The sequence below is a fragment of the Eleutherodactylus coqui genome, chromosome 3 (genome assembly GCF_035609145.1).
Source record: "Eleutherodactylus coqui strain aEleCoq1 chromosome 3, aEleCoq1.hap1, whole genome shotgun sequence".
Lineage (NCBI taxonomy): Eukaryota > Metazoa > Chordata > Amphibia > Anura > Eleutherodactylidae > Eleutherodactylus > Eleutherodactylus coqui.
This window is the reverse complement of record NC_089839.1, coordinates 229,720,997-229,747,401: the sequence shown is the minus strand read 5'-3', so window position 1 is coordinate 229,747,401 and position 26,405 is coordinate 229,720,997. Positions and strand designations below refer to the sequence as shown.

Sequence of the window (26,405 nt, the reverse complement as noted above, 5' to 3'; positions counted from 1 at the left end):
AGAGAGGCTGGCAATATACAGTAAGAGAACCCCGACGGACGTCTTACAACATCGGAGCTGTACAGCCTTAAATCATAATGTCTTCAGAGGTCAGACAGTGGATTGGAAAGGGTTAAAAAAATGTACAAAATGAATTAATATTCACTCCAATTTTAAATGATATGAGAGCCTCATATGTCCCTAAAATAAAGGACAAAACATTTTGAGGTAGACTAAGAAAGTGAAAAAGAATTCTCCTTTACAATACAGCATTCCAATAGGTAACAATTTGCCCTGGGCGCAAAGGCCCAAAATACCTCTGGTCATGAAAGGGTTAATATCTGTATTTAGAAATTGGAAATACATTTTGCTGTGCCTTTAAAAATAAATTACGTTTTTTGTCTTGAAGAAACAGGATTAAGGCTATGTTCACACCAGCCTTGGAGGTTCTGTTCAGAGCCGCTGTCACTAATTTACATAAAACCCCTGAAAGAATAGCGCAGCATGCCGCACTATCTTATACAGAAGATTGCTGGACAGAAACAGAATGGACAACATTATAGTCAATGGTGTCCATTCAGTGCTATGCAGTTCCATCATTAGATGGATCCACTTGGACAGTGGGACCCAAGATGGAGCAAGAAAGCAGAATGCGGAACGCTGGTGTGAACCCAACCTTATATGGGGATTCCATTTTTAATAATTGCCTTCTCAAAGACTCTGCATTATTCATGTTGGATTCTTACTAAACAATAACCAATAATTCTCTCTTTTGAAATGCTTCTTTTTTGCGTGTGTGAATTGGGGAGGGCACAATGTGACACACCAAATGTCTTTTTCCCACCTTGCCAAGAATGTCGTCTTTGCATGTTTTTCCAAAAAAGTCTGTGTATGATGTACATTCCATACCATGAGTATCACTAGTAGAGATGAGCGAGTGTACTCGTTTAGGGCGATTTCGCAATTGAGCACCACTTTTTTCGTGTCTACTCGGGCGAAAAGATTCGGGGGGCGGCGTGGTGGAGCGGGGGGTAGCAGTGGGGAACAGGGGGGAGCTCTCTCTCTCTCTTCCCCCCCCCACTCCCCTCTGCAACCCCCCCCCCCCCCCCGCTCACCCCCAGCGCCCCCGAATCTTTTCGCCGAGTAGTCAGTTACTCAAAAAAAGCGGTGCTCGATTGCGAAATCGCCCTAAACGAGTACGTTCGCTCATCTCTAATCGCTACTGTAAAAATGCATGTTGTATTATTGGCATTCTCTACATAAAATCTAGTATTTTACAAAATGTGGTTTGATTGTTTCTTTTTTAAAAGAAACATTCCTAAATACATTGATATAAATCTTTGCTGCACCTACTATACCTTGAAGAATCAGCGTGTTAGCATAGTCCATCACTACAAATGTCAGTACCAACTGTCTGTATTTCAAGTTGATCGGTTAAGGAGCTTTCAAAAGTCTTCTTGGTAGATGATGTGCCTCAGAATTGTTTTTGCGGGCAATGCATGCTTTACAGGTCTTAGAACTAGCAGAAATATGTCTTCCTCGTTTATCTTTCTTAACCCTTTCCAATCCACTGTCTGACGTCTAAAGACATTCTGATTGAAGGCTGTACAGCTCCGATGTCCGTCAGGGTATTCTTACTGTAGATTACTAGCCGCTCTGTTGTCAGGGGCCTCTCCAGCATGTCCCATACTGCAGTACTGGATCTAGCCAGTAGATGGCGCCATTGTATAATGGCAGAAAGAGAAAGCCCCCTAGGAAAACCCTGAATCCAAAATTGGATTGCAAGGGTTAATATATCTGCTTGGTTTAGGTTCATAATATAATCACATCTGATCCCCACAATGATAAGTTTGTTTAGTTACACATATTGACAAATATGTGGGTATTTATTGTTGGTGTTATAGTAAACAACATTGAAACTTCTATTTTGATGTTCCTTATAACACGGTTTTCCAATAATTGTCACATTTTCCTAATGGTTGTTTCTAGTACTATTTTTGTAGGCATTGCATTGTATGGCATTAAGCTAGTCCCTTGTAGTAATGTATTACTGTTGTCCCTGATGCATGTTTTATAGGTTTTGGCTTCTTGAAAATTTGTTTCTATGCTATGCTTGCTTGGGAATTCTCGGATAGGTTCATTAGCAGTGGAATCCGGTATTGGTCATTTTTTGTTTCTAATTTTATAAAAATCCTTCTCTTTTGTAAGTTTCAGTAGATTCTTAAACACCAGCACTACTCAGTGAAGATTAGCCAATGTAATATAATATACATGCAAGCTTTTGGTCTGAGATTAACGATAAAGCATGATTAGGCAAAAACGATAGAGATGGACTATGCTAAAGACAGGAACAAAGATTTTAACCCAATTTTCTGATTCTTCCTGTTATAGGAGGATGCAGTATGACCAACAGCCTTTTTTCAGAGAGAACTTAATTATTTGCCCTGTGTTGTGCAAATGGCTGGATTATCGAGGAGGAACAAGATTTCCTATGGATAGAATGTATGGTAAGGCCAGAACATTTTACTAAGTTTCACAAAAATCCACAAATGACTTGGTACATCCATTGCTTTGGGCAGGAATTCCTCCAAGTAATATTATACTCTCTATAGAAATGAAGGTCAGAATTAACCCTTTCCAATCCAATTTTTATTCTGGTTTTCCTAGGTGGCTTACTCTTTCTGCCGTTATATAACAGCGCTATCTGCTGGCTAAAGCCAGTACTGCATGGGGTGACATGTTGCATAGACTCCGACAGCAGAGAGGCTGGCAATATACAGTAAGAGAACCCCAACGGACGTCTTCCAACATCAGAGCTGTACACCCTTAAATCATAATGTCTTTAGACGTCAGACAGTGGATTGGAAAGGGTTAATTCTTTTCTTTTCACTTCTACTTATGATTTATAAGATATGCAAATGTAGAGAGAGGCTTTACAAGGCACGGACATATAGATATGTAACGTACGCAGTAGAAATGCTATGCCTGGTTTTAATATGGATAAACCTGGAGTATAGTGAACATTTTACTAATGATATGAACTAGTTCAAATGAATGAGAAATGAATTACAATTAAATAGAAATGTCCAGGTGTAAGAAAAAGTAAGTGAACCCTTTGCAATTGCCTGGATTTCTCCATTGATTACAATTTAAATGTGGGCTGATTGTCATTTATAGTACTGGACAAAAGTTCTAAGCAGGTGTGGAAAAAATGCGGAAAAGTAAGAATACTTTGAAAAATAGAAGTGTTAATAGTTTATTTTTGTCAATTAACAAAAATCTAAGTGAATGAAGAAAAGAAAAATCTAAATCAAATCAATATTTGGTGTCACCACCCTTTGCCATCAAAACAGCAGCAGTTCTAGGTACACATGCACAAAGTTTTTGAAGGAATTTGGCAGGGAGGTTATTGGAGAACTAAGCCCAGATCTTCTGTGGATATCGTCTCGCTCAAATCCTTCTATCTCTTCATGTAATTTCAGACAGACACAATGATGTTGAGATGAGGGCTCTGTGGGGCCGTATCATTACTTTTAGGACTCCTTGCTCTTTTTAATGCTGAAGATAGTTCTTAATGACAGTGGCTGGATGTTTGGAGTTGTTGTCCTGCTGCAGAATAAATTCAGATGCCTCCCTGATGGTATTGCATGATGGATATGTATCTGCTGGTATTTTTCAGCATTGAGGACAACATTAATCTTGACCAAATCGGAAACTCTATTTGCTGAAATGCAGCCCTAAACTTACAAGGAACCTCCGCCAAGCTTCATTGTAGCCTGCAAACACTCATTATTGTAGGCTTCAGTGATCCATCTGACTTCTGTTACAGCAATAGTTGAGTTGCTTTGCTTTGTTTCCATGTTGAAGGTATGGCTTTTTGGTCACAATTCCTCCATAAAAAAAAACGCTTCTGGCCAGACCTCTCCAAACGGTAGATGGGTGTACCTAGGTCCCACTGGTTTCTTCTAGTTTTGAGCTGATGGCACTGCTGGACATCTTCATCAATTTTGAACCAAATTAAGCATGATATGTCTTTCATCTGCTGCACTGTTTCCTTGGCCGACCACTGCTCAATATTGCCTGGGAAAGACCTTGCTTATGAAGTAGAATTGCCTTGTATCTTGTTGTTATGCACAGTCTTGCCATGGTGTATGGCCTGTGATATGAAACTGTCTTCCACAACCTCACCTTTGTAGCATAGTTTTAAGTCTCTGTTTCTAAAACAGCTGTTTCTGTTAGTGACGGTATTTCAACATACATATGAAAATGATAATCATTATCACCTGTTTGGTATAATTGTTTAATTATGCATTTGACTATAATCCTACAAAATATCTGACTTTGTACAAGTGTACCTAGAAGAATTGATGCTGCTTGCAAGGCTAAACACCAAATATTGATTTGATTTAGATTTCTCTTTTGTTTATTCACTTTGTATTTTGTTAACTGACGTAAATAGACAACTGCTTCTATTTTTCAAAGCCTTCTTAGGCCTCATGCCCACGGCCACGCACAGATTCTGAGCAGAATCTTGCAGCTGACATGAGGCAAAAAATTACATTTTACTCACCCGTCCGGATGCTGCAGGGCTCTCCTTCATCCCAGACGTATCTTCTTTCTTCTGCCCGGCGGATTCACTCGGCACGCCGCGCGTATGCACCATGCTTCCCTTTTTTTCTTTTGAATCTCCTGCTCTCCCGCAGATCCACAGCACAGCCACAGTGACAGCTGCGGGTGTGCCATGGCAGGAACAGCTTCCATTGACTTCAATGGAAGCCGTCCCTGCGGGATCCATAGAAAAATGGAGCATGCTGTGACTTCTTCCTGCATATGCAACCCACAAACCGAGAACTAAAATCACATCCGCATGCTCTAAATTGCCCTGCGGATGCTAATGCATCTCTATGGGCTTCAAGATCTGCGGATCGCCCGCGGATTTTATAGTTAAAATCTGTGTGCTGACATTGGCCCTTAGGGCTCCTACCCACTTGAGTTTTTTAACGCCACATTAATGTTAAAAATGCATCGCAAGTTTGTGTTTTGTGGTTTTTGTGCCATGTGATTTTAACATTAGAAAGGCCCATTGACATTCGTGTTAAAAAACGCAAGTGGGTAGGAGTCCTTACTTTGCAGTAATTTTTCCACATCTGCCTAAAACGTTTGCAGGTGTAGAAGTTACAATTATAGACAAACACAATCTAAACTAATAACACAAAACACATTGAGTAAACATCCACAGCGCAGGTAGAAAAAGTAAGTGAACCCTTATATTTAATAAACTGTAGATCTCCCTTTTTCAGCAATCACCTCCCCCAAATGTATTTTGTGACTGCAAATAAGATTTGCACAATTTTGAGGAGGAATTTCGGACTATTCCTCCCTGTAAATGTAGTTCATCAATATTTCTGGGATGTCTTGCATGCACAGCCCTTTTAAGGGCAGGCCACAGCATCTGTATAGGTCTATGCTCAGGACTCTGACTTCGCCATTCCAAAACAAATCTTTCTCAACCATTTCTTGTTGTTTTGCTTGTGTACTTTGGGTCATTGCCTTGTTACATCACCCAGTGTCTCATCAGCTTGATGCCACTAACTGCTGTTCTTACATTCTCCTATAGAATGTTTTGATACACCGTAGAAGTTATTGTTTCCTTAAAGGGGTTCTGTCATTAAAAACAAAAAATTATATACTTACCTATTGCTCCCCAGGCAGCCTCACCTCTCCTCTTCTCCTCCCAAATCTTCTCCTGAATCGTCTAGCAGCTTGTGTCACGTGACCTGCAGCTACCCGATTTAGCTGGATCCGGTGATGTAACGTACATTGCGCTGCATTCTGCTTCCTGCAGGTCAATGTACGCATACGTCACTAGTGACGTAGCGTTCATTGCCCAGGCAGGGAAGTAGTGAGTGTACACCACTGTTGGGCTGCTTGACAGCCAGGTGACGCCCCCACTTCCTCATTGGCTGGGCGCATTGATAGGGGGGTACCGGAAGGCACAGGGGAGAAGGCACAGCAGCGGCAGCGCAGAGGAGCATCAAGGGACAAGGCAGAACAGCGGGCCAGCAGCAAAGGCTCCTGCGACACAGGAGCTTCAGAGTGGGGGTCCTTCAGCGCCAGAGCATCAGGGGAGAAGGCAGAGCAGCGGTATAACAGCGGAGGCTCACAGCGGGGGAACGACACAGCCGGAGCAGTGGACCAATAGCGGAGGCTACAGCACCGCAGGGGAGCATGACAACAGGGGACGGAGAGCAGAGCATCAGCAGGGCAGATCCTTGTCTGCAGGGGGGGGGGGGGGGAGGATGGAAGAGCCAGGAGCAGGAACTGAGCTCCTGCCCCCTCTCTGCCTCCTCTCCGCCCCTCTGCACTATTTGCAATAGGAGGGGGTGAGACGGGGGCGGAGCTAAGTCTCCCCGCTTAGCCCCGCCCCCTCTCCTCCCCTCCCATTGCAAATAGTGGTGAGGGGGCGGCAGCTCAGTTCCTGCTCCTGGCTCTTCCATTCTCCCCCCCCTGCAGACAAGGACAGCATATATGTATGTATGTGTACTCATACACATACATATATATATATATATATATATATATATATATATATATATATATATATATATATATATATGTGTTTTATAAATATCTAGTGTGTGTATCTCTATCTGCGTCTCTGCGGCCACCCATCTCTCTGCTTGTGTATATACAAGCATATACATACATATATCTATGTGTGTGTGAGTATATGTATGTATGTATGTGTGTTTGTATATATGTATATATGCACTTGCATATTTGCCTTGTGAAAAGTTGGTCTGAGTTACTTGGACTGAAATAGTGCTCACGTATGTAAAATCAGCCAAAGATTGTAAGGAAGATCTGGAAGCCCTTGGGAAATGTTGGGTGTTCAGGGACAGAGGAAGGGAGAAACACTATCAGATTTTGGTGGACTGCAGGCAGGACTGCACAGCTCCAATCACTGCACTGGATGGGCAGAAGTAGCTTTGTGAGGGCGGAAGTGGTCAGCACAGCAAGGGGTGCTGGGAGATGACCTTCTAGCAGGAGGGGCTGAACATGTAAACAGACCATGGAGGTGAAAAATGGAGCCTAGGTAAGTACTACTTCTGAAAAAAACGTTTTGTATGTGTTATTAACCACAGGTTGTGCCAGCGGGGCAGATTTACTGGAGAAAAAAAATACAGATTGTAATGACAGAACCCCTTTAAGGATTATTAGGTGTCCAAGCCCCAAAGTAACTAAACAGCCCCAATCCATAATGTCCCCTCCACCACTTGAGTTATAGTTGGGTTATAGTGTTGGTGTGCCATTTTTTTTATTCTTCAAACATAGTGTTATGCGCTTGTGCTAAAAAGTTCCACTTTTGTTTCATCTGCCCGTAGAACATTTCCTTAGAAACATTGTGTAACATCCAGGGGATCTTGGACAAATTGAAACAGGTTACAATATTTTTTGGAGAGCAGCAGCTTCCTTTCTGGTGTCCTCCATGAACACCACTCTTATTCAGGGCTCAGTCACATGGGCGCATCGCCGATGCGCCCATGTGACTAAGCCGTTACTGCAGGTAGCAGATGGCCGTACCTGAAGACGGACGTCTCTCTGCAGTGCCGGAGGAAAGAACATGTGAACGGCTTTATTGCCGGTCATGTGTTCTTTCATCAACGCTGCAGAGAGACGTCCGTCTTCAGGTACGGCCGTCTGCTACCTGCAGTAACGGCTTAGTCACATGGGTGCTGATACCCTTGGGTTATTTCTCACCTCTTTCAGGATTCCTCATTGTGCTCCTGGAGTGATCTTAAAGGGGTTCTGACATGAATAATTTTTTTATGCTTTAGCAGCCATTGTTCCCTGGTCTGCCTAATGGACCCAGGGAACCCATGGGTTAATGGCTGCTAAAGCATAAAAATCTTATACTTACCTGTTCTCCTGTTGTTGTTGACATCGGGGGTCATCTCCCGGCAGCATATTAGCACTTTCTGCTTAGGTTAAGCAGCCTGACTAGAGCCACCTGATTGGTGCACGCTGTGCAGTCACGTGGTGCCGAAGAGCCAATCAGGTGGCTCTAATCAGCAGCGCTGCTTAACCTAAGCAGAAAGTGCTAGTATGCCTCCCGGCAGGCAGTCTTCTTCCTCCAGCAGCTGCGCCGCTCCGGGATCGCGCGCATGCGCAGTGGAGAGGTGCCCTCTGACAGGAGTCAGGACGGGCTGCGTCTCCATTGCGCATGCGCAGCACTCCGGAGTTCAGCCGGACGGACGGGCCGCCCACAGCAAGCACTGCTTGTGACGTGCTTGCTGTGGCGGTCCGTCCGTTGACCTCGGAAGTGCCTGACGGACGGACCAGAGCAGGAAGCGGTCTTTTTGACCGCTCCTGCTCTGCTTTAAAGGCACAGAAGAAGATGCCACCTGGAGGGGACATGCCTGGCGATCGGGCCAGGCCAGGCAAGGTGAGTACAATTTTTTTTTTTTCATGTCAGAACCCCTTTAACAGGGCATCCACTCCTAGGTAGCAATAGTCTCTTTTTCCATTTGTCTAACCCTGCACTGATGAACACCCAGGTCTTTAAGAATGATGTGTAGCCTTCTTTAGCTTCATGCATCTCTATAACACAACTTCTGAGGTCTTTTGAAAGTTGTTTGCATCGAGGCACTGTTCACACTCACCAATCTTTGTCTGATTTATCAGCTCCTGGGTTTTGTGGGCCTTTTTAAACAATATTTTGTGGGCCCTTTTAAACAATATAAGCTTACTGTTAAAAAAAAATGACAATGTAGTATGTAGAAGAACTGACAACAGCAATTGAGACTCTCCCCCCCCCCCCCCCAATCATAAAGTTATCCACTATGCTTCCAGTGAATAGGGAATAACTTTAGATTTTGGGATAGCCTCCTTAAAGGGGTTGTCCAAGTTGTAATATTTCGAGACAACCCCTCCCCCATGCACTAACATAACAAATAATTAAATACTCACCTCTCTCTACTGTGCCCCGCGCTGTTGCTCGGTCGCCTGCTCTAGTCTCAGCTTACAGCTGCAGTCCCACCTCATTTATGGGACATTATGGGGGCTCCAGCCAATAACTGGATATCGGGCATTCCTGTGCCGCCTGCAGTTTTAAAGCAAGTCATGACATGGAAGTTAAAGGGATTTTCCAGGGAAATACTATTGATGACCTATCGGCCCCCGACCGATTAGATGAGCGGGTGCAGGCTGTCAGCGCAATAACACAGAGGTCGGAGTGGAAGCCTTTGCGCCGACCTCCGTGTAGTGGCCGGCGCTTTTAACTGCAGGCACGTCTCTCATTGAAACCAACCTCTGTGTCATGGCGGCGATGACAGCTTGCGCCTGCTCAGCTGATCGGTCAGGGTCCTGAGCAACGGTCCCCACCCCATTCATTTTTAGAAGGACCTTTGCAGATCCAGGCAGAGCTTGAAAAAAATGTAGAAGACTCTTTTGAGATACACAATATTTTCTGAGGCTGATGTTTATCTTGCACTTTATGATTTTTAATTTTTGGGATAAACTTCTAGGTTTTCCGGGAACTTTTGCTCTAAACACAAGGCCCGCGGGCCGGATTCAGCACGCTGCCTTGTGTTATGTGCCCCGCCGACACCACTGACCACTAAAACGATTACCAGCTCCCCGCTGGTAATCACGCTGGTCCCGGCGCACACTGACCTCAGTGTGCAGCCAGGATTCTCCTCCCCGAGTCCCCTACTCATTAGTTCCGCAGGAGAGGACTCGAGGAGGAAGCATTCCGGGCTGCACACTGACGTCAGGGCAAGCAGACAGAGAGCGACGCTGTAGTAAGTATATGGGTTGGGGGGCTGCTTACTACTGGGGGGGGCTGCTTACTACTGGGGGGGCTGCCTATTACGGAGGGGAGGGGTGCTGCATATTATGGGGGGGCTGCCTATTACTGGGGGGGCTGCCTATTACTGGGGGGGCTGGTTATTACTGGGGGGGCTGGTTATTACTGGGGGGGCTACTTATTACAGGGGAAGGGACTGCCTATTACTGGGGGGGGCTGCTTATTACTGGGGGGCTGCCTATTACTGGGGGGACCTGCTTATTACTGGGGGGGCTGCTTATTACTGGGGGGGCTACTTATTACAGGGGAAGGGGCTGCCTATTACTGGGGGGGGCTGCCTTTTACTGGTGGGGGGTGCTGTCTATTACTGGGGGGCGCTGTCAATTACTGCGGGGGGGACCTGCCTATTACTGGGGATGACCTGCCTATTACTGGGGGGGGACTTGCCTATTACGGGGGGGACCTGCTTATTACTGGGGGGGGCTGCTTATTACTGGGGGTGGGGGCTACTTATTACAGGGGGAGGGGCTGCTAATTACTGAGAGGTGGGGGCTGTCTATTACTGAGGGGTGGGGGCTGTCTATTACTGGGGGGGAGATAAATTATATGCTGCCCTATGTGTGTGCTGGGGGGGGGGAATAGATTATATACTGCCCTATGTGTGTGCTGCCAGGTGGGGGGGGGGGATATATTATACTGCCCTATGTGTGTACTGCCAGGACATTCTAAATGTCATAATTAAATAAGAATGCACTAAACTCCAACCCCCTTCATAACCCCGCCCCATATAACCAAAGCCCCGCCCATGTCCCGCCCAACCCTGCCGGGCCTTGTAAAAATGGTCGTGCTTGAAGCCGGTCCCTGGTGCCAAAAAGGTTGGGGACCACTGAGCTAGGGCACAGCCACATTTGTTGCAGTGCTCATAAAAATATCTGTCAGTTTAGTCTCAGTGGCTCCAAAAATTTCTGGTCTGATTAAGTACCTTAGTTCCTTTTACCTTGTGCTGCAGTGATTTTCGAAGTGCGATAGCAGTGCCTTTTGACGTAGCGGATGGGTGCATGCTGTGAAACCAGGTGCTGTAATATTGGTCATGAATGGTTGGAACATGTATGGTCTGGAAGTGGGTTAGCTGCAAAAAAATGATATGACCGCTCTGCTTATGTAAGTGATATAGAATGAGGTTGCAGTTTTCTGCTATATTCAGTCCACGAACGTCCAATGAGCAAAATTGTAACAGAGCCATATGGAGAGGGGGAAGATGAATAGAACAAGAAAAAAAGGGCACAAAACAAAAAGGGGGGAGGAGAGAAAATATCAGGGTTAACTAGGGAGCTGGGAAAGAAGAGAAATCAGGCAGGAGTCGTTATGATGAACAGCGTGGGTAGGCACACCGTGAAATGCTCCACAGAAGGAGGGGAGTGTAGAGAAACACCTACACTTCCAAGACAAAGCATAGAATCCCAGAAGAAGAGGGGAGCCAGGGTGGCAAAAGGTCCATGAAGATCCAATAGAGAACGAGATAGTGAACCAATAAAGCAAATATTTTAAAGCTCTTTGATGGGACAACAAGCCAGGACTCCAGGTTATATCTCTGTAACGCATCAACATCAGTACAACTTTATTACTACACTGGATTCCTACTTGGTGTAGTAGTTCGCAATGAGATGTCCTACTTTTGGAGGAGGGAGTGACTGACTGTCTTCAAAGTTATTGTTAACATAGTTGGTTCCATTTTTAAAGATTATTAACTTCGTAGGGAAGTCCCATTTTGTAAATCATTTTAATTTGAAATTAATTCCGGCCTCTCATGAAATGTAACATTATTACAATGATTTCTATCCTCGAGGTCCGCTACTTTTAGTTTCACATTTTTAAGTTCACCTTCCAAAGAGTCGTGGGCAACTAGACCATTGTGAGTGTTGGCAAATTCTCACACTTTGTTTTCCACTCTTTCTCCCAGGTTATCGATGGTAGTGCAGAATTTTTTTAAGGCGGACGAGAAATTCTTTTGACTTGAAGTGCATAGAGCCAGCATCATATCTTTGAGAAAAGACTTTGACACATTCTGATTGGATGTGGTTATACTCTTCAGCTTATCTTCATATGACTTGCTATTGGAGAGGGCCTGCAGAGATAGGTTTGGTGTTGGCTGAAATGAATTATCCAATCTAGCTTTATGTTTAGCAGGGATACAAGTTGTGGGAGATTTCCCTAGGGCACATGTGTCAAACACAAGGCCCGCTGCCTCATGTTATGTGGCCCACGGCATGCCGACGCCGCTCATCACTGAAGTGATTACCAGCTGGGGTGCCGCAGCTCCCCGCTGGTAATCGCGCTATTACCGCTGTTCCCAGCACACACTGACGTCAGTGTGCAGCCAGGATCCTCCTCTCCGGAGTCCCCTGCTCTTCAGTTCCGCAGGAGAGGACTCAGGGAGGAAGCGTGCCCAGCGCACACACTGATGTCAGAGTGTGCACCGGGATCATCGTGAGCAAAGGGGGAGCGGCGGTAAGTATAAGGGTAAGGGGGATTAATATTTCTGCTGGGGGGGTTAATATTGCTGTGGGGGGGTTAATACTGCTGCGGGGGGGTTAATATTGGTGCTGGAGGGGGTAAATATTGGTGCTGCTGGAGGGGGTTAATATTGGTGCTGCTGGAGGTGGTTAATATTGGTGCTGGAGGGGAGGGTTAATATTGCTGCTGGAGGGGGTTAATATTGGTGCTCGAGGGGTTATAATTGGTGCTGGAGGGGGTTAATATTACTGCTGCTGGGGAGGGGGAGGTTAACATTACTGCTAGGGGGTGGGTTATTATTACTGCTGCTGGGGGGGGGGTGAATATTACTGCTGCTGGAGGGGAGGTGAATATTACTGCTGCTGGGGAGGGAGGTGAATATTACAGCTGCTGGGGAGGGGGGTGAATATTACTGCTGCTGGGGAGGGGGGTGAATATTACTGCTGCTGGGGAGGTAAGTGAATATTACTGCTGCTGGGGAGGTGGGTGAATATTACTGCTGCTGGGGAGGGGGGTGAATATTACTGCTGCTGGGGGGAGTGTTAATATTATTGCTGCTGGGGGGGGTTAATGCTGCTGGGAATGATGTTGCTGAGGGGTTATTACTAGTGAGGGGGTATATATTACTGTGGGGGTCGCTATTACTACTGGGGCCACTGTGGGGCTCGCTATAACTACTGGGGCCACTGTGAGGCTCACTATTACTACTGGGGCCACTGTGAGGCTCACTATTACTACTGGGGCCACTGTGGGGCTCGCTATTACTACTGGGGCCACTGTGGGGCTCGCTATTACTACTGGGGCCACTGTGGGGCTTGCTATTACTACTGTGGCCACTGTGGGGTACCCTGTTACTACTGGGGCCACTGTGGGGTACCCTGTTACTACTGAGGCCACTGTGGGGCTCGCTATTACTACTGGGGCCACTGTGGGGCTCACTATTACTACTGGGGCCACTATAGGGGTCATTATTAGGGCTCGTTCACACGGGTGTAATCGTATTTCGGTCGCACAAATACGCTGCGTATTTGCGCAATCGAAAATCGCTTATGCCTGCATATTTGGGCACGCAAAAATGAACGCAATTGGGCCCACTGAATTGGTGCGTAAATATGCTGTGAATACATAGGTTTCCTGCACATTCACCACGTATTTGTGCGGCCCATTCACTGCAATCGCCTATTGGGGTGCGCAGTACGCAACAAAATAGGTCATGCTGTATGAAAATATACATCATGTGAATGAACTCATTGAAATCAATGGCTTCTATTCACTGCATATTATGTACACAAATACGCTTGTGTGAACAGGCCCTTACTATACTGTCTTACAGTCGGCCCTTTGAAGGTCACCATAAGCCCGATGTGGCCCTCGGTGAAAATGAGTTTGACACCCCTGCCTTAGGGGATTTGGAGTTTCCAAGTTCTGGTTACTTTCTGTAAGTCAAGGGGAGACAGCATTATGTGAAGGAGGTATATCAAGATTTGGCACGGTGTCAGAATTTAGCAGGATCCTGTTCTGTACATTTGCATTTAAGTTGTAGAGAGGATGTTGCAGGGAAAGTTTGTTGAGACATTCCATATATGGTCTTGTGAGTCTTTGTTTGGGGAAGATTACTACCTTTGTGTTGGTTGAAATCTGTAAAACAAAGACATTTTCCTTTTTTTTGTTTTATTGTTATGGGTCATTAATGGAAATATTGTTAGATTGATGCTTGCTTGAGGGATTTCTGGGAATATGCAATATAAGTCACTTTTCAGGATTCACTACGTTTTTTGAAAAATCATAATAGATGAGTAAAGTCTGACCTCTAGTGGACAAATAGAAAAGTGCAAGATGTGAGGATTTTGATTACGTAAATTATTCTATTCTAAAAATGTGCAAATCTCTGAAATCTCAGACACACACAATTACAGGAGCAGGAACACGCTGGCATAGCTATAGGGGATCCAGTTGCACCCGGGTCCAGGAGCACTAGGGGGTCCATAAGGCCTCTCTTCTCCATATAGGGAGCCCAGTACTATGAATAAAGCATTATAGTTGGGGGCCCTGCTACAGGTTTTGCATTGGGGCCCAGGAGCTTCAAGTTATTCCTCTGCGTTAAGGGGTTAAGAGAAGTTGGGGGGCCCCAAGATAAACTTTTGCACCCAGGCCCATGAGCCTTTAGCTACCCCCCTGCAGGAACAGATAGTATATGACTATTTATTTACTCATCAGTATTATTGTATCTTGATGCCACCGGAACTGACGGGCAGAGATGAGGCTTAGGCTATTTAACAGCCAGGTCACGCCCCCAGTTGGTGGTTGCCTGCAGGAGCTTGTGAGTGTAGGCGATGAGTTTCCACAGGCGGATGCCAGACATGTAAGATTGCGAGCGGCTGCCTTGATTCCCTTTCCCTGCGCTTCCCTCCCCTTTTCCCTAGCCAGCATTGCAGTAGTGTCCGCTGTGAGTGGCCCTTCAGCCCCCGATAACAGTTGAATTTACAAGTGGTGCTTTTTGTAGGTGCCGCCCGGCGATGTGAGTGGCCCCTCTGCCGCCGAGCTGACTTGAGTGTTCCTGCGGAGATTTTTGAAGGTGGCAGCCGCTGCTGTCAGTGTCTCCTCCGCCGCCGAACACACTTTCATTGCCGTGCCTGGATTTTTCAAGCTACCAGCCGCTGCAGAACAACTACAGCAGCGACGGTGACAAGTGCACTGAACAAGCAAGAAGAACTCACCCGCTGCACGCATCTCTGTTAGCAGCCAATGTCCCTTGCAGCCGGAGGAGGAGGGGGACAGCTGCAAACACGTGGCGGGGTAGAGCACACTGTCAAGGGCTGCAGATGGTAGGGAGCAAGCAGGGAGAACTGAGGCGGTTCACGCACCGCTGCAACATGCTCCATGGCACGGCAGCCATCAATGTCCCCTGGAGCTGGAGGGATCCAATCAACCACTGGGGGCATCCCCTGGCTGTCAAGCTGCCTAACAGTTGTATCCACGCACCACTTCTGGTGGCGTCAAGATACAATAATACCTTACTCATCACACACAGATATAAAATGGTAGACTTCAACAAGTTACCTGTACTCCTGCGAGAACAACAGTGTGGCCTTAAAACTTGTGAGCTGTTCTTATGGCCTTTAACCAGAAACTAGTGTGCTGAATTCTGGGGGAGAGATATCCACCGCACTCACGCAGTTACTAAGCTGGACTTTTTTATGGGTTTAGACTAAAAACCGTGTTACCCTAGTTAGGGTGCTTTGACATCGACGAGAAAATCGTGTGATTTTCGCCTGCTGCGATAATCAGTAAAAAAGCAGACTATGAAACCAATGACTTACAATGGTTTCATTCCCATCTGTGATGTTTATATTGATGCGATGTTGAGAGGATAAAAAAATCATGGCTTCCTCTATCTTTCTGCGATGTGCGATTTTTTTTTTTTTTTTCTTTAAACTCCCATGTATTCCTATGGAGGCTTCTTTTTATTGCTACAAATGCACACTGCGATGCATTTTTAACATTATAAAGTCCCATTGACTTTCGCGATAAAAAATTGCGCAATTTTATAGCGGGCAGCAGCAATGCGATGCAAGATTATTTTTCTCCAAAAAAAGCATTGCTGACGCTCACTCAGTGAATAAAGATGCAATTTTGTAGCAATTTTCTTGCAGCAAGATCGCGATCGCCCATGTGGAATTAGCCTAAAAGCACCTTCATGCTGGCGAGGAAATCTGCTGCCACCCCATTGTAAGCATTGGGATAAAGGGAATACCCGCAGTGATGCAAGGCTGTTTTGACATGAAAGCGCCTCGCATCCACGGGTTTTTAGACGGTTTGCGAGAATGATATCGGGCCGTGAATCACGGGCCGATATCGCTCTTGCCAGTATGCAGGAGTCCTTGGATTGAGACGGTTAAGAATGTTTACACTTGATCTTTTTAGGTATTTTTTATGTATTAATTTTAACTCCTTAACACCACAAAAGTACGTTTACGCCTTGGCAGGATGGTAGTTAATGTGAATGGATGTAAATTTATGTCCTGTGGATGGCGCAGGCTCAGAAGTGAGCCAGGGCAATTTCCGCAGTGGGAGTAGGCTGTGACTGAGAGTCTGCCTCCTACTGCTCGGGCCAGTAAGCAGTTACTCGAGTAGAGCGATGCTCGCTTGAGTAACTGCTGTATCCGAGCGTGCTCGCTCATCTCTAGCCACCATAAAATCTAAAAGTGTTGATCCTCTAAAAAGTAATGAGGGAAGAATTGTAGAGGGCAATGAGAAGATATATTAAATAGTTTTTTTTTTGAGGAAAATGAAATGTCAGGTGAAATGCAGGGTGATAAAGTAAACTCTCAATCAAATGTCACCGGTCTCAGGGAGGATCACAGGAAGAAATGCAGAGCTGTTTTATAAACATTAAAATAGACAAATTATCAGGTCCCAATAGCATACACTCATGGGTTCAAATGAAATTAAGGAATGTGACACATAAACAATTATTTCTGATATTTAACGACTTTATAGTGATGGCCCCTGTTCCGCTGGATTGGTACATAGCAAATGTGGTGCCAATATTCAAAGAGACGGCTGAGAAGCGACCTAACCTAGCTATGTATGAATATATCAGGGAACAATACAGAGATTTCTCCCACAATTTATTTATACCTAAGACTGCAACTGTAACAAGGAGGCATCCTCTAGAGCCGTTATGGCGAACCTATGACACGCTTAGCCATAGCCGCTGACACGCGGCCGCTCACCCCATTAGTGAATACTGGCAGGGGCCGTAGCTCCCCTACTGGTATTCACTAACCAGCACTACTAGCAGCGCTAATCCTGACGCACACTGTCATGTCAGTGTGCAGCCGGGATCCTCCTCCCCGTCCCCAACGTCTCATACCTGTTGATTCTGCTAGAGCGTGCAGGGAAGGAGGCGTCCTACAGCACACTGACGTCAAAGTGTGCGCCGCAGATCATCTCTGCTAGCGGTGTGGCGGGCACAGGAGGAGCAGAGCTTCCAGGGGTTAAGTACGTGGGTCTTGGGGGGCACTGTCACTGCTGTGGGGCCACCGAGGGGTCAGTCACTGCTGGGGAGATGCTGTGGGGGTCAGTCACTGCTGGGGGACCGCTGTAGGGGTCATTCACTGCTGGGTGGCCACTATGGGGGTCAGTCAATGCGGGGGGCTGCTGTGGGGGTGAGTCACTGCTGGGAGGCTGCTGTGGGGGGCAGTTAATGCTGGGGGCCTCTGTGGGGGGCAGCTACTGCTGGGGGGCAGCTGTCGCTAATAGAGGCCCACTGTGGGGGGCAGTTACTGCTGGGGGCCTGCTGTGGGGGGCAGTTACTGCTGGGGGCCTGCTGTGGGAGTCAGTCACTGCTGGGGGTCCGCTGTGGGGGTCAGTCACTGCTGGGGGTCCGCTGTGGGGGTCAGTCACTGCTGGGGTCCGCTGTGGGGGTCAGTCACTGCTGGGGGCCATTGTGGGGGACAGTCACTGCTGGAGGGCCACTGTGGGGGGCACTGTCGCTGCTGGGGGGCCGCTGTGGGTGTTGCTGTCGCTGCTGGGGGCCGCTGTGGGGGGCAGTTGATGCTGGGGGACGCTGTGGCGGGCAGTTACTGCTGGGGGGCTGTTGTCAGGGGCTGCTGTCGCTGCCGGGGGGGCGCTGTGGGGGTGTGCTGTCGCTGTTGGGGGGCGCTGTCGCTGCTGGGGGCCGCTGTGGGGGCACTGTTACCGCTGGGGGCTCATCATTACTGAGATATGTTAGGGGGTGGCAGCGAGAGGCGAGGGATTGTGCTATGGGTGTTTTGTATTTTTAAAATACAGTTATACATTATAATTATACATTTTTGTTATATAAACTATAAAGATTGTGAATTTACGGGGTTTTTTCTCGAAGTGACACACCACCCGAGTTATGCTCGTTTTTTTGGCGAATTTTGACACACCGAGCTCAAAAGGTTGCCCATCACTGCTCTAGAGGAAAAAAGGTTTTTACACCAACATAGAAGAGGGGTTCCTTACTGTAAGAGCAGTGAGACTATGGAACTCTCGGCCTGAGGATGTGGTGATGATGAATTAGATAAAAGAGTTTAAGAGGCCTGGAAGCCTTTCTTGAGAGTTACAATATTACATTGTATAGTCACTAATTACTTCAGAAATGTTGATGATCCAGGGATTATTCTGATTGCCAGATTGGAGTCGGGAAGGAATTTTTTCCCCTTGAGGGCTCAGTCAGACGAGCACAAAAAAAAAGCACTCTACGCATTAGCAAACGGTGCATGACCATGGCGCCGTGCCTATTGCATTTAATGGGCCGGCGCTACAGCCATCGGCCCCATTGAAAGCAATGGGATGCAGGCAACCCCTGCAGTGATTTTTGGGGAAGGGCTTGAAATATAAGCCCTTCTCTGAAAATCATCCCTGGCCGGTGTAAAAAAATATATACATCACCTGTCTGCCGCTGTCAGGGGTTCGGCGCAACTTGTCTCTGCAATCCCAGCGCCGAACCCCTGACAGCGGCAGACAGGTGATGTATATATTTTTTTACACCGGTGTTCTGAAGCTCTTTCAGCGGGTGGGGATTTAAAAATTAATTGACTGACTTAGCACTGCCTCTGATTGGCTGAGCACTGTGACCAATCACAGGCAACGCTCAGCTGTCGTTCAAAGAATGGCTGAGCGCTGCCTGTGATTGGCTAAGCACTCTACCAATCAGACACAGCCCTTTTAGGAGGCGGAGATTTTTAAATCCCCCCCTACTGAAAGAGCTTTAGAACAGTGCTGGGGAACCAAGCAACAAGACGCACTGGAGCCCCGACAGGTGAGTATATTTTTTTTAAATTTTTTACACAAGCTAGGGATGATTTTCAGGGAAGGGCTTATATTTCAAGCCCTTCCCCGAAAATCACTGCGGGGGTAGCCTGCAGCCCATTGCTTTCAATGGGGCCGGCTGCAGCATCAGCGCCTTTGAAAGCAATGGAAGAAGATCGCGATACTCTGGCACAGCTGTGGCAGGGGATTCTTTCATTCCTGCTGGGAGTCCCATCACCACTGAACACTGTGACAGTGTTGTCACAGTGTTCAGTGATGATGAGACTCTCTGCGGGGAATCTTTATGCGCAACACAGACCTTGCCGCTGCACGCATGTCTTATCTTTTGAAGGTGTAAATATTTTGCACCTATAAAAGACGGACATGTGAACACATCATAGGGAACCAATAGTTCTATCAGATGCATTTTTTTTACGCACATAGCCATGCTAAAAAAAACGCTTGTCTGACTTTGCTCTGAATGAGGAACTTTGGCTTTACTTCATTGGGTTTTTTATTCTTCCTCTGGATCAACATCGGAGGTAATAGGCTGAAGTAGATGGACATATGTCTTTTTTTCAACGTAGCCTACTATCTTACTATGTTAGATTTCTACATTGTGTTGTACATTGAAGTGTAATCTTGTGCAGCTCCACAAAAGCAATACTCTACTCTGTTACTGATATCCTAGTTCCAGGTATCATGTGGGACTAAATGCTATATACATTGTTAGAACTGGCATAAAATGGTTTTAAATGTATGCGTCACAAAGAATTTAGCGTAATAACAGATAATAAGCTAATGCAGTTTACTGTTTCAGTAACAAGTCTTCTATGAAAGTACAAACTGCCTGTTTGCATCTGCCTTATGCTTGGATATTCTGTCTTGCACAGATGAACAGTTAAATGTAGAACAGAAGAAGAAGAGAAAACAAAGGAGAAACAGGACTACATTTAATAGCAGCCAGTTGCAAGCCCTTGAAAGGGTGTTTGAGAGAACACATTACCCAGATGCATTTGTACGAGAAGATCTTGCACGGAGAGTGAATCTCACTGAGGCCCGAGTTCAGGTAAGTCCTATCACCTGTACTAGGACTCCAAATTTTAACCCCTTTCGGCCCCATGTTGTAAGGGTACATCATGGGAGCAAGGTACTTCCCGCAAAATGACGTACCCTTACGTCATAGGGATAGCGCGAGATCATAGCAGATCTCGCGCTATTCCGCAGCGGGAGCCGGCTGTAACTGATAGCCGGCGTCCCGCTGCGACAACGGGGGGCATTAGAGATGCGCTCCCCCGCTGTTAACCCCTTCCCTGCCGCGATCTAAGTAGATCGCGGCAGGGAAAGGGTTCACAGAGGGAGCGCTCTCTCTCTGTGACTCCAGCCGGCTCTCGCGATAACATCGCGAGAGCCCAGCTAGTTGCTAGGGCAACAGGACGCCAGATACCGGCGTCCTGTATTGCCATTGCCTAAGATCGCTGTAATAAATGATAAAGCATGGCCGGAGAGAAGTCCTGCCATGCCTTATCATAGCGATCATTAGTGTTGTAGTAAAAGTCCCTCAGAGTGACACAGATGGTGTAAAAATAAGAGCAAAATAAAGTACGAAAAATAAAAATGTTAAAAAAAATGTTAAAAACCCTTTTTCTAATGCTTTTTCTCATATTAGCATAAAAAAATTTAAAATCCCACATATTTGGTATTGACGCGTCCATAACGACGTATACAATAAATTGGACATGCTTTTTATCCTGCACGGCAAAAAGCGTTAAAAAATGCTAATAAACTGAGGCAAAATGCTCATTTTTAGCATTTTGCCTCCCAAAAAAAACGCAATAAAAGTGATTAAAAAAAAAACATGTGTACCCCAAAATGGTACCAATAAAAACTACAGCTCGTCTCGCAAAAAATAAGCTCTTAGAGAGCTCCGTAAAAATAAAAGTTATAGCACTTTGAATGCAGTGAGTTTAGAAAAAAAAATAATTTCCAAAAAAGGGGTTTTATTGTGGAAAAGTGGAAAAACCTCAAAAAAATATAAGAATTTTGGTATCGTTGTAACTGTACTGTCCTGCAGAAAAAAATGTAGTGTTTCATTTATGCTGCATAATTAACGCTTTAAAAAAAAACAAAAAGATCTATGGCAGAATTGATGCGTTTTCTCTCCCTAGGATCATAAAAAAAAAATTAAAGTTTTAAGGCCTTAGTCAGACGGGCGTTTTTTCGCGCGATTTGCGGATCGCATGACGGATGCGCATCCGCAAATCGCGTGACCGGTGCGCGCAAGTCGCCCGAAAATCTGCTCCTAGCCGCATTTCATTAGAAACGGGCCGGAGCTGTCCAGCGCATTGCATTCAATGGAGACGGCAATAGAGCCGCCTCCATTTAAAGCAATGCGCTGCGGGCGAGCCCGGGATGAATTGTCGGTAAGGGCTTAAATATATAAGCCCTTCCCTGCAATGCATCCTAAAATGTGTTAAAATAAAAAAAATTTGTATACTCACCTTCTCCCGGCAGCCGGAGCTCCGTGCGGCCGTCCTGCAGTGGGTGTGAAGGGGGTGTGAGTCAGACCTGCCCCCTGATTGGCTCAGCGCTGAGCCAATCAAAGGCATGCCTCACTCACACCCATTCATGAATTCATGAATGGATGTGAGTCAGACCTGCCCCTGATTGGCTCAGCGCTGAGAGGCAGCAGTCACTCACCCATTCATGAATTCATGAATGGGTGTGTGAGTGAAACCGGCTTCTGATTGGTCAGGGCTGTGACCAATCAGAGGCAGATCATTCAGCAGGCAGGGATTTTAAAGCCCCGCTGGCTGAATAGTGCCGAGAAGCAGTTCAGGAGAACTGACAGCGGCCGCGGCTAGACTCCGGCTGCAGCGGAAAGGTAAGTATACAATTTTTTTTTATTTTAACACATTTTAGGATGAATTGCAGGGAAGGGCTTATATATTTAACCCCTTCCCGACAATTCACCCCGCGCACGCCGGCAGCCCATTGCTTTCAATGTTACAGCTGTGGCAGAGAAGAATGATTTGTCTTCTATATGTTCTCAATGGGGTCGGTGCTGCTGCCGCCGGCCCCATTGAGCGCATATACAGAAGAGAACAGGAATCGCAGATCGCAGATAGGTGCGATCTGCGATTTTTTGTTCTATAATTTATCGGACGAGCGCATAAAAAGCGCTCATGTGTCCGATACCATTGCAAAGCAATGGTTTTATAAAATCGCCAGACGCATGCGCAAATCGCGGCTAAAAACGCCCGTCTGACTAAGGCCTTATAAAGTAGTCTATGTAACCAAAAATGGTACCAATAAAAACCACAGTTCGCCACGCAAAAAACAAGCCCTTATACGGCCGCGTCGACGGAAAAATAAAAAAGTTATGGCTTTTGAAAAATGGAGATGAAAAAATACCAAAAATTGTTTGGTCCTCAACGCCAAAATAGGCCATGTCATTAAGGGGTTAAAAGAGCATAGTTGGGATACAAATCATCTGGAGTTGATTTACCCTAAAGCAGATGGGCTTTGGTTCTGGGATTCTTCTGTCTCTGTGAAAACCAACCTCATTCAGGCTTTTTTTCCTATAGAGCTATGTGGGAAAAACACCTGAATACAAAAAGCCCGACCTAGAGCATGGTACATTGTGAAAAGAACAATATGGATCGAATAAATGCACACAAAGTGAGGGAAAAAATAGCTTAAAAAATATTTTAGTTCATTTCATAATTTCCTTTTTATCTACAGCAAACATCTAGCTGTAGAAAAAACAGAGGAAAAAATGCTGGGAGAAACACTGTGAAAAATATGGAATTTTTCATAAAAAGGCTATGTGTTAGGCCAGGCTCACAGGGGCGGATTCCAATTGCAGAATCCATGATCAGCATCCGTGCAGGGGATCCGCGGCACGGGGCAGGCATTAAAAGGCATGTACTTTTGCTTTATCATTCACATTCATGGATACGAATTGCATATTCCGCTATTCTAAGAAAAGTCGCAGGATGCTTTATTTTCTTGCAGACGGCCTCCATTGAAGTCAATGGAGGCCGTTCCATCTGCAGCCCATAGGCACTTAACCCCTTTCCAATCCACTGTGTGACGTCTAAAGACATTCTGATTGAAGGCTGTACAGCTCCGATGTCGGAAGACGTCCGGCAGGGTATTCTTACTGCAGATTACTGGCCGCTCTGTTGTCGGGGGCCTCTCCAGCATGTCACATACCGCAGTACTGGCTCTAGCCAGCAGATGGTGCCATTGTATAATGGCAGAAAGAGAAAGCCTCCTAGGAAACTCTGAATCCAAAATTGGATTGCAAAGGGTTAATATTGCGTATGGGCTGCGGGTACCCACGTCATCGCTTAGCACCAGCATGAAAAATACAAATACTTTTTAAAAACTGTACTGCGCATGACCAATTGTGAGCCAGCACGGTCATAAGCAGTACAGAAATAGCAGGTACATGGGGTCACCAGCCAGGCTCACAGCTGGAATCCGCTGCGGACTTTCTACATGTAGAATCAGGTCTACCTGTGTGAGCCCAGCCTTAAACTGTCCCGAGGGTGGTAGCGCGATGCAAGAACAAGGATACGGTGTGAAAAATGGAGTTATAAAAAAAATGAACAATGTTTATTTAAGAATACAGAATTGTAGGTGAGAACAGCATAAAGATAAATAAGCAATTAAACTTTTACAGTAGTCACTTAACGCTAGCTATTGCTAATAAGGCCCTAGAATTACAGATCCTTGGGGATGTAATATAAAGTAACAGCAATAACAGTATGAAATTATCACACAGTTCCATTTGGTAGGATTAACAGTCCATTAAAATCAATATGGTACAGTATATAGTCAATCCTGTCTATGAACTCCAAAATAATGTCTCTATACTATAAGCTAACATTCCTATATGCTTATCTTTCTCCATACCCATGATACATTTTTAAATATTCTATAATCCAAATCCGTTATGTAACAACCCCGATCACCTTGTATGACACCCAGCTATCCAACAGGCCTGTGGATTTACTACTCTTGTCCCTGGTGGTGTGCATACCTAGTGTTAGGATTGAGGATAGCCTCACTTACAGTACCCAGAACAACCAGGGCCTCTTGTAGCAGCATTTGCAGCTTCTGTTCTCTCTGCTGACCATCGCACCTCTACTCCACAGCACCCCCAGTAGACTGAATGCAGCTCCCGCTGCTTCTCTCTCCCAGCTGTTGTAGTCATGCTGCTGCGATGCGCTGTATTTGACACCTGCTGGCAGCAACTGCTCTGTAGGCTATTGCACAATTCTAGCTGCCAGCAACACTCCCTGTGGCGCAGCGGAAATTCCTTTTTATGTCCCAAGCATCAGGCAATCATCCAGCATCTTTTGGACATGCTTAATTCTTCTATGCTGCAATCTAGCGCAAAAATTTGTACATTCGATGATTACTCATAGTTCATTATCCTGGCAGCAATTTAACCGTTTAGGGTAGCCCCTTACAGAACCATCCTTATACTGTTCAGCTCTGGGCATGTTTCCTTCTGTTTTGGAATTGGATCCATCCGATGCAAGTTGTGCCTGAGATTCTTGGAAATACTCACAATGTCGCTTAAAACGAGTTCTGGAGGGATCACACCACACTATACTTTTAGGAAGGATACATTATTAACACTGAATATTTACATGCATTTTAGGGTATATATGTTTATTTTTAAGGTTTGGTTCCAGAATAGAAGAGCCAAGTTTCGAAGAAATGAAAGAACAATGCTGGCAAGTAAGAATGCATCACTTCTCAAATCATATTCCGGAGAAGTAACTGCAGTTGAACAACCTATAGTACCACGACCTGCGCCACGGCCAAATGAATATCTATCCTGGGGTCCAGGATCCCCTTATAGGTAAATGTTACCATTCATTTGCAATGTAAGATATTGCTGCTAGCACTTCAAATAAACTTATAAAATCAGCAGAATTAACCCTTTCCAATCCACTGTCTGTCGTCTGAAGACATTATGATTTAAGGCTGTACAGCTCCGATGTTGAAAGACGTCCGTCGGGGTTCTCTTACTGTATATTGCCAGCCTCTCTGCTGTTGGAGCCTATCCAACGTGTCACCTCATGCAGTACTGACTTTAGCCAGCAGATAGCGCCATTATATAACAGCAGAAAAAGAGTAAGCTGCCTAGGAAAACCAGGATGCAAATTGGATTGGAAAGGGTTAAACAAGTGTAGGTAAAGCGATCATACATATTATACATAGCTCTGAATCTGTTAATATAACATGCAATATAATATAGCATTAAAAAATGTGTAAAATAAAATGCTTTTCAAGCCTACTCAAAAGAAGTGAAATATGTGCGACTTGTTGTGCCATGCGACTTGGTAGCCTAGTCGATATAACAGAGTAAAGGGGATGACAGAGTAATGGTGTCTTCACACAAGGTAGGGGCTGACTGCAACGGAAAATCTGCAGGGAATACACAGCAAGTCCACAGTGGCCAAATCTGCACTAAAATGTTGGAGATTTTGCCTTGGATTTTGTTGTGGATTTGCTGCTGGTTTTAACCCTTTCCAATCCACTGTCTGATCTCTGAAGACATTATGATTTAAGGCTGTACAACTCCGATGTTGGAAAACATCCGTTGGGGTTCTCTTACTGTATATTGCCAGCCTCTCTGCTGTCGGAGCCTATCCAACGTGTCACCTCATGCAGTACTGGCTTTAGCCAGCATATAGTGCCGCTGTATAACGGCAGAAAAAGAGTAAGCCCCCTAGGAAAACCAGAATACAAATTGGATTGGAAAGGGTTAACCTTTGCATTTCAAAGGTTAAAATCCACTGTCAGTTACGCAACATAAATTGAATCTGCAGCATATTTCAAATACGCATATTTCTAAATCTCATCCACATGGCTGGCACTGTAAATGCTGTGGATTTACTGCAAAAATACTGCAGCATGTGTGAAGACACCCTTAGGGCGCCCACCCACTGGCGTTTTTTTTCCCTGCGAAATTCGCAGCATTTTTTTCTCTGCAGGGGTCTATGGGACTTGTAATGTTAAAATCGCGATCGCGCAAAATCGCAATTTACCGCGAAATCGCGATTTTAACATTACAAGTCCCATAGACCCCTGCAGAGAAAAAAATGCTGCGAATTTCGCAGGGAAAAAAAACGCCAGTGGGTGGGCGCCCTAAGGCTGGGTTCACACGGGGCGGAAATCCAGCAGAATTCTCGCGGAATTCCACAGCAGGTCCGCATTTGAAATTCTGTAAGATTTCCGCAGCTGAAGTCCTGAGACATTTGCCACGGGTTTTGAAAGCGGCTTATTCTGCTGCGAC

General features: G+C 45.7%; 1 protein-coding gene across 1 annotated transcript in view; it reads left to right on the top strand.

Moving 5' to 3' along the window:
• Positions 1 to 26,405, top strand: part of PRRX1 (paired related homeobox 1) — a 52,548-nt gene that overhangs the window by 10,103 nt on the left and 16,040 nt on the right. Inside the window, 2 exon segments of the mRNA XM_066597055.1 lie at positions 19,978 to 20,153; positions 24,784 to 24,965. Of these exon segments, the coding sequence (XP_066453152.1) occupies positions 19,978 to 20,153; positions 24,784 to 24,965 (358 nt within the window).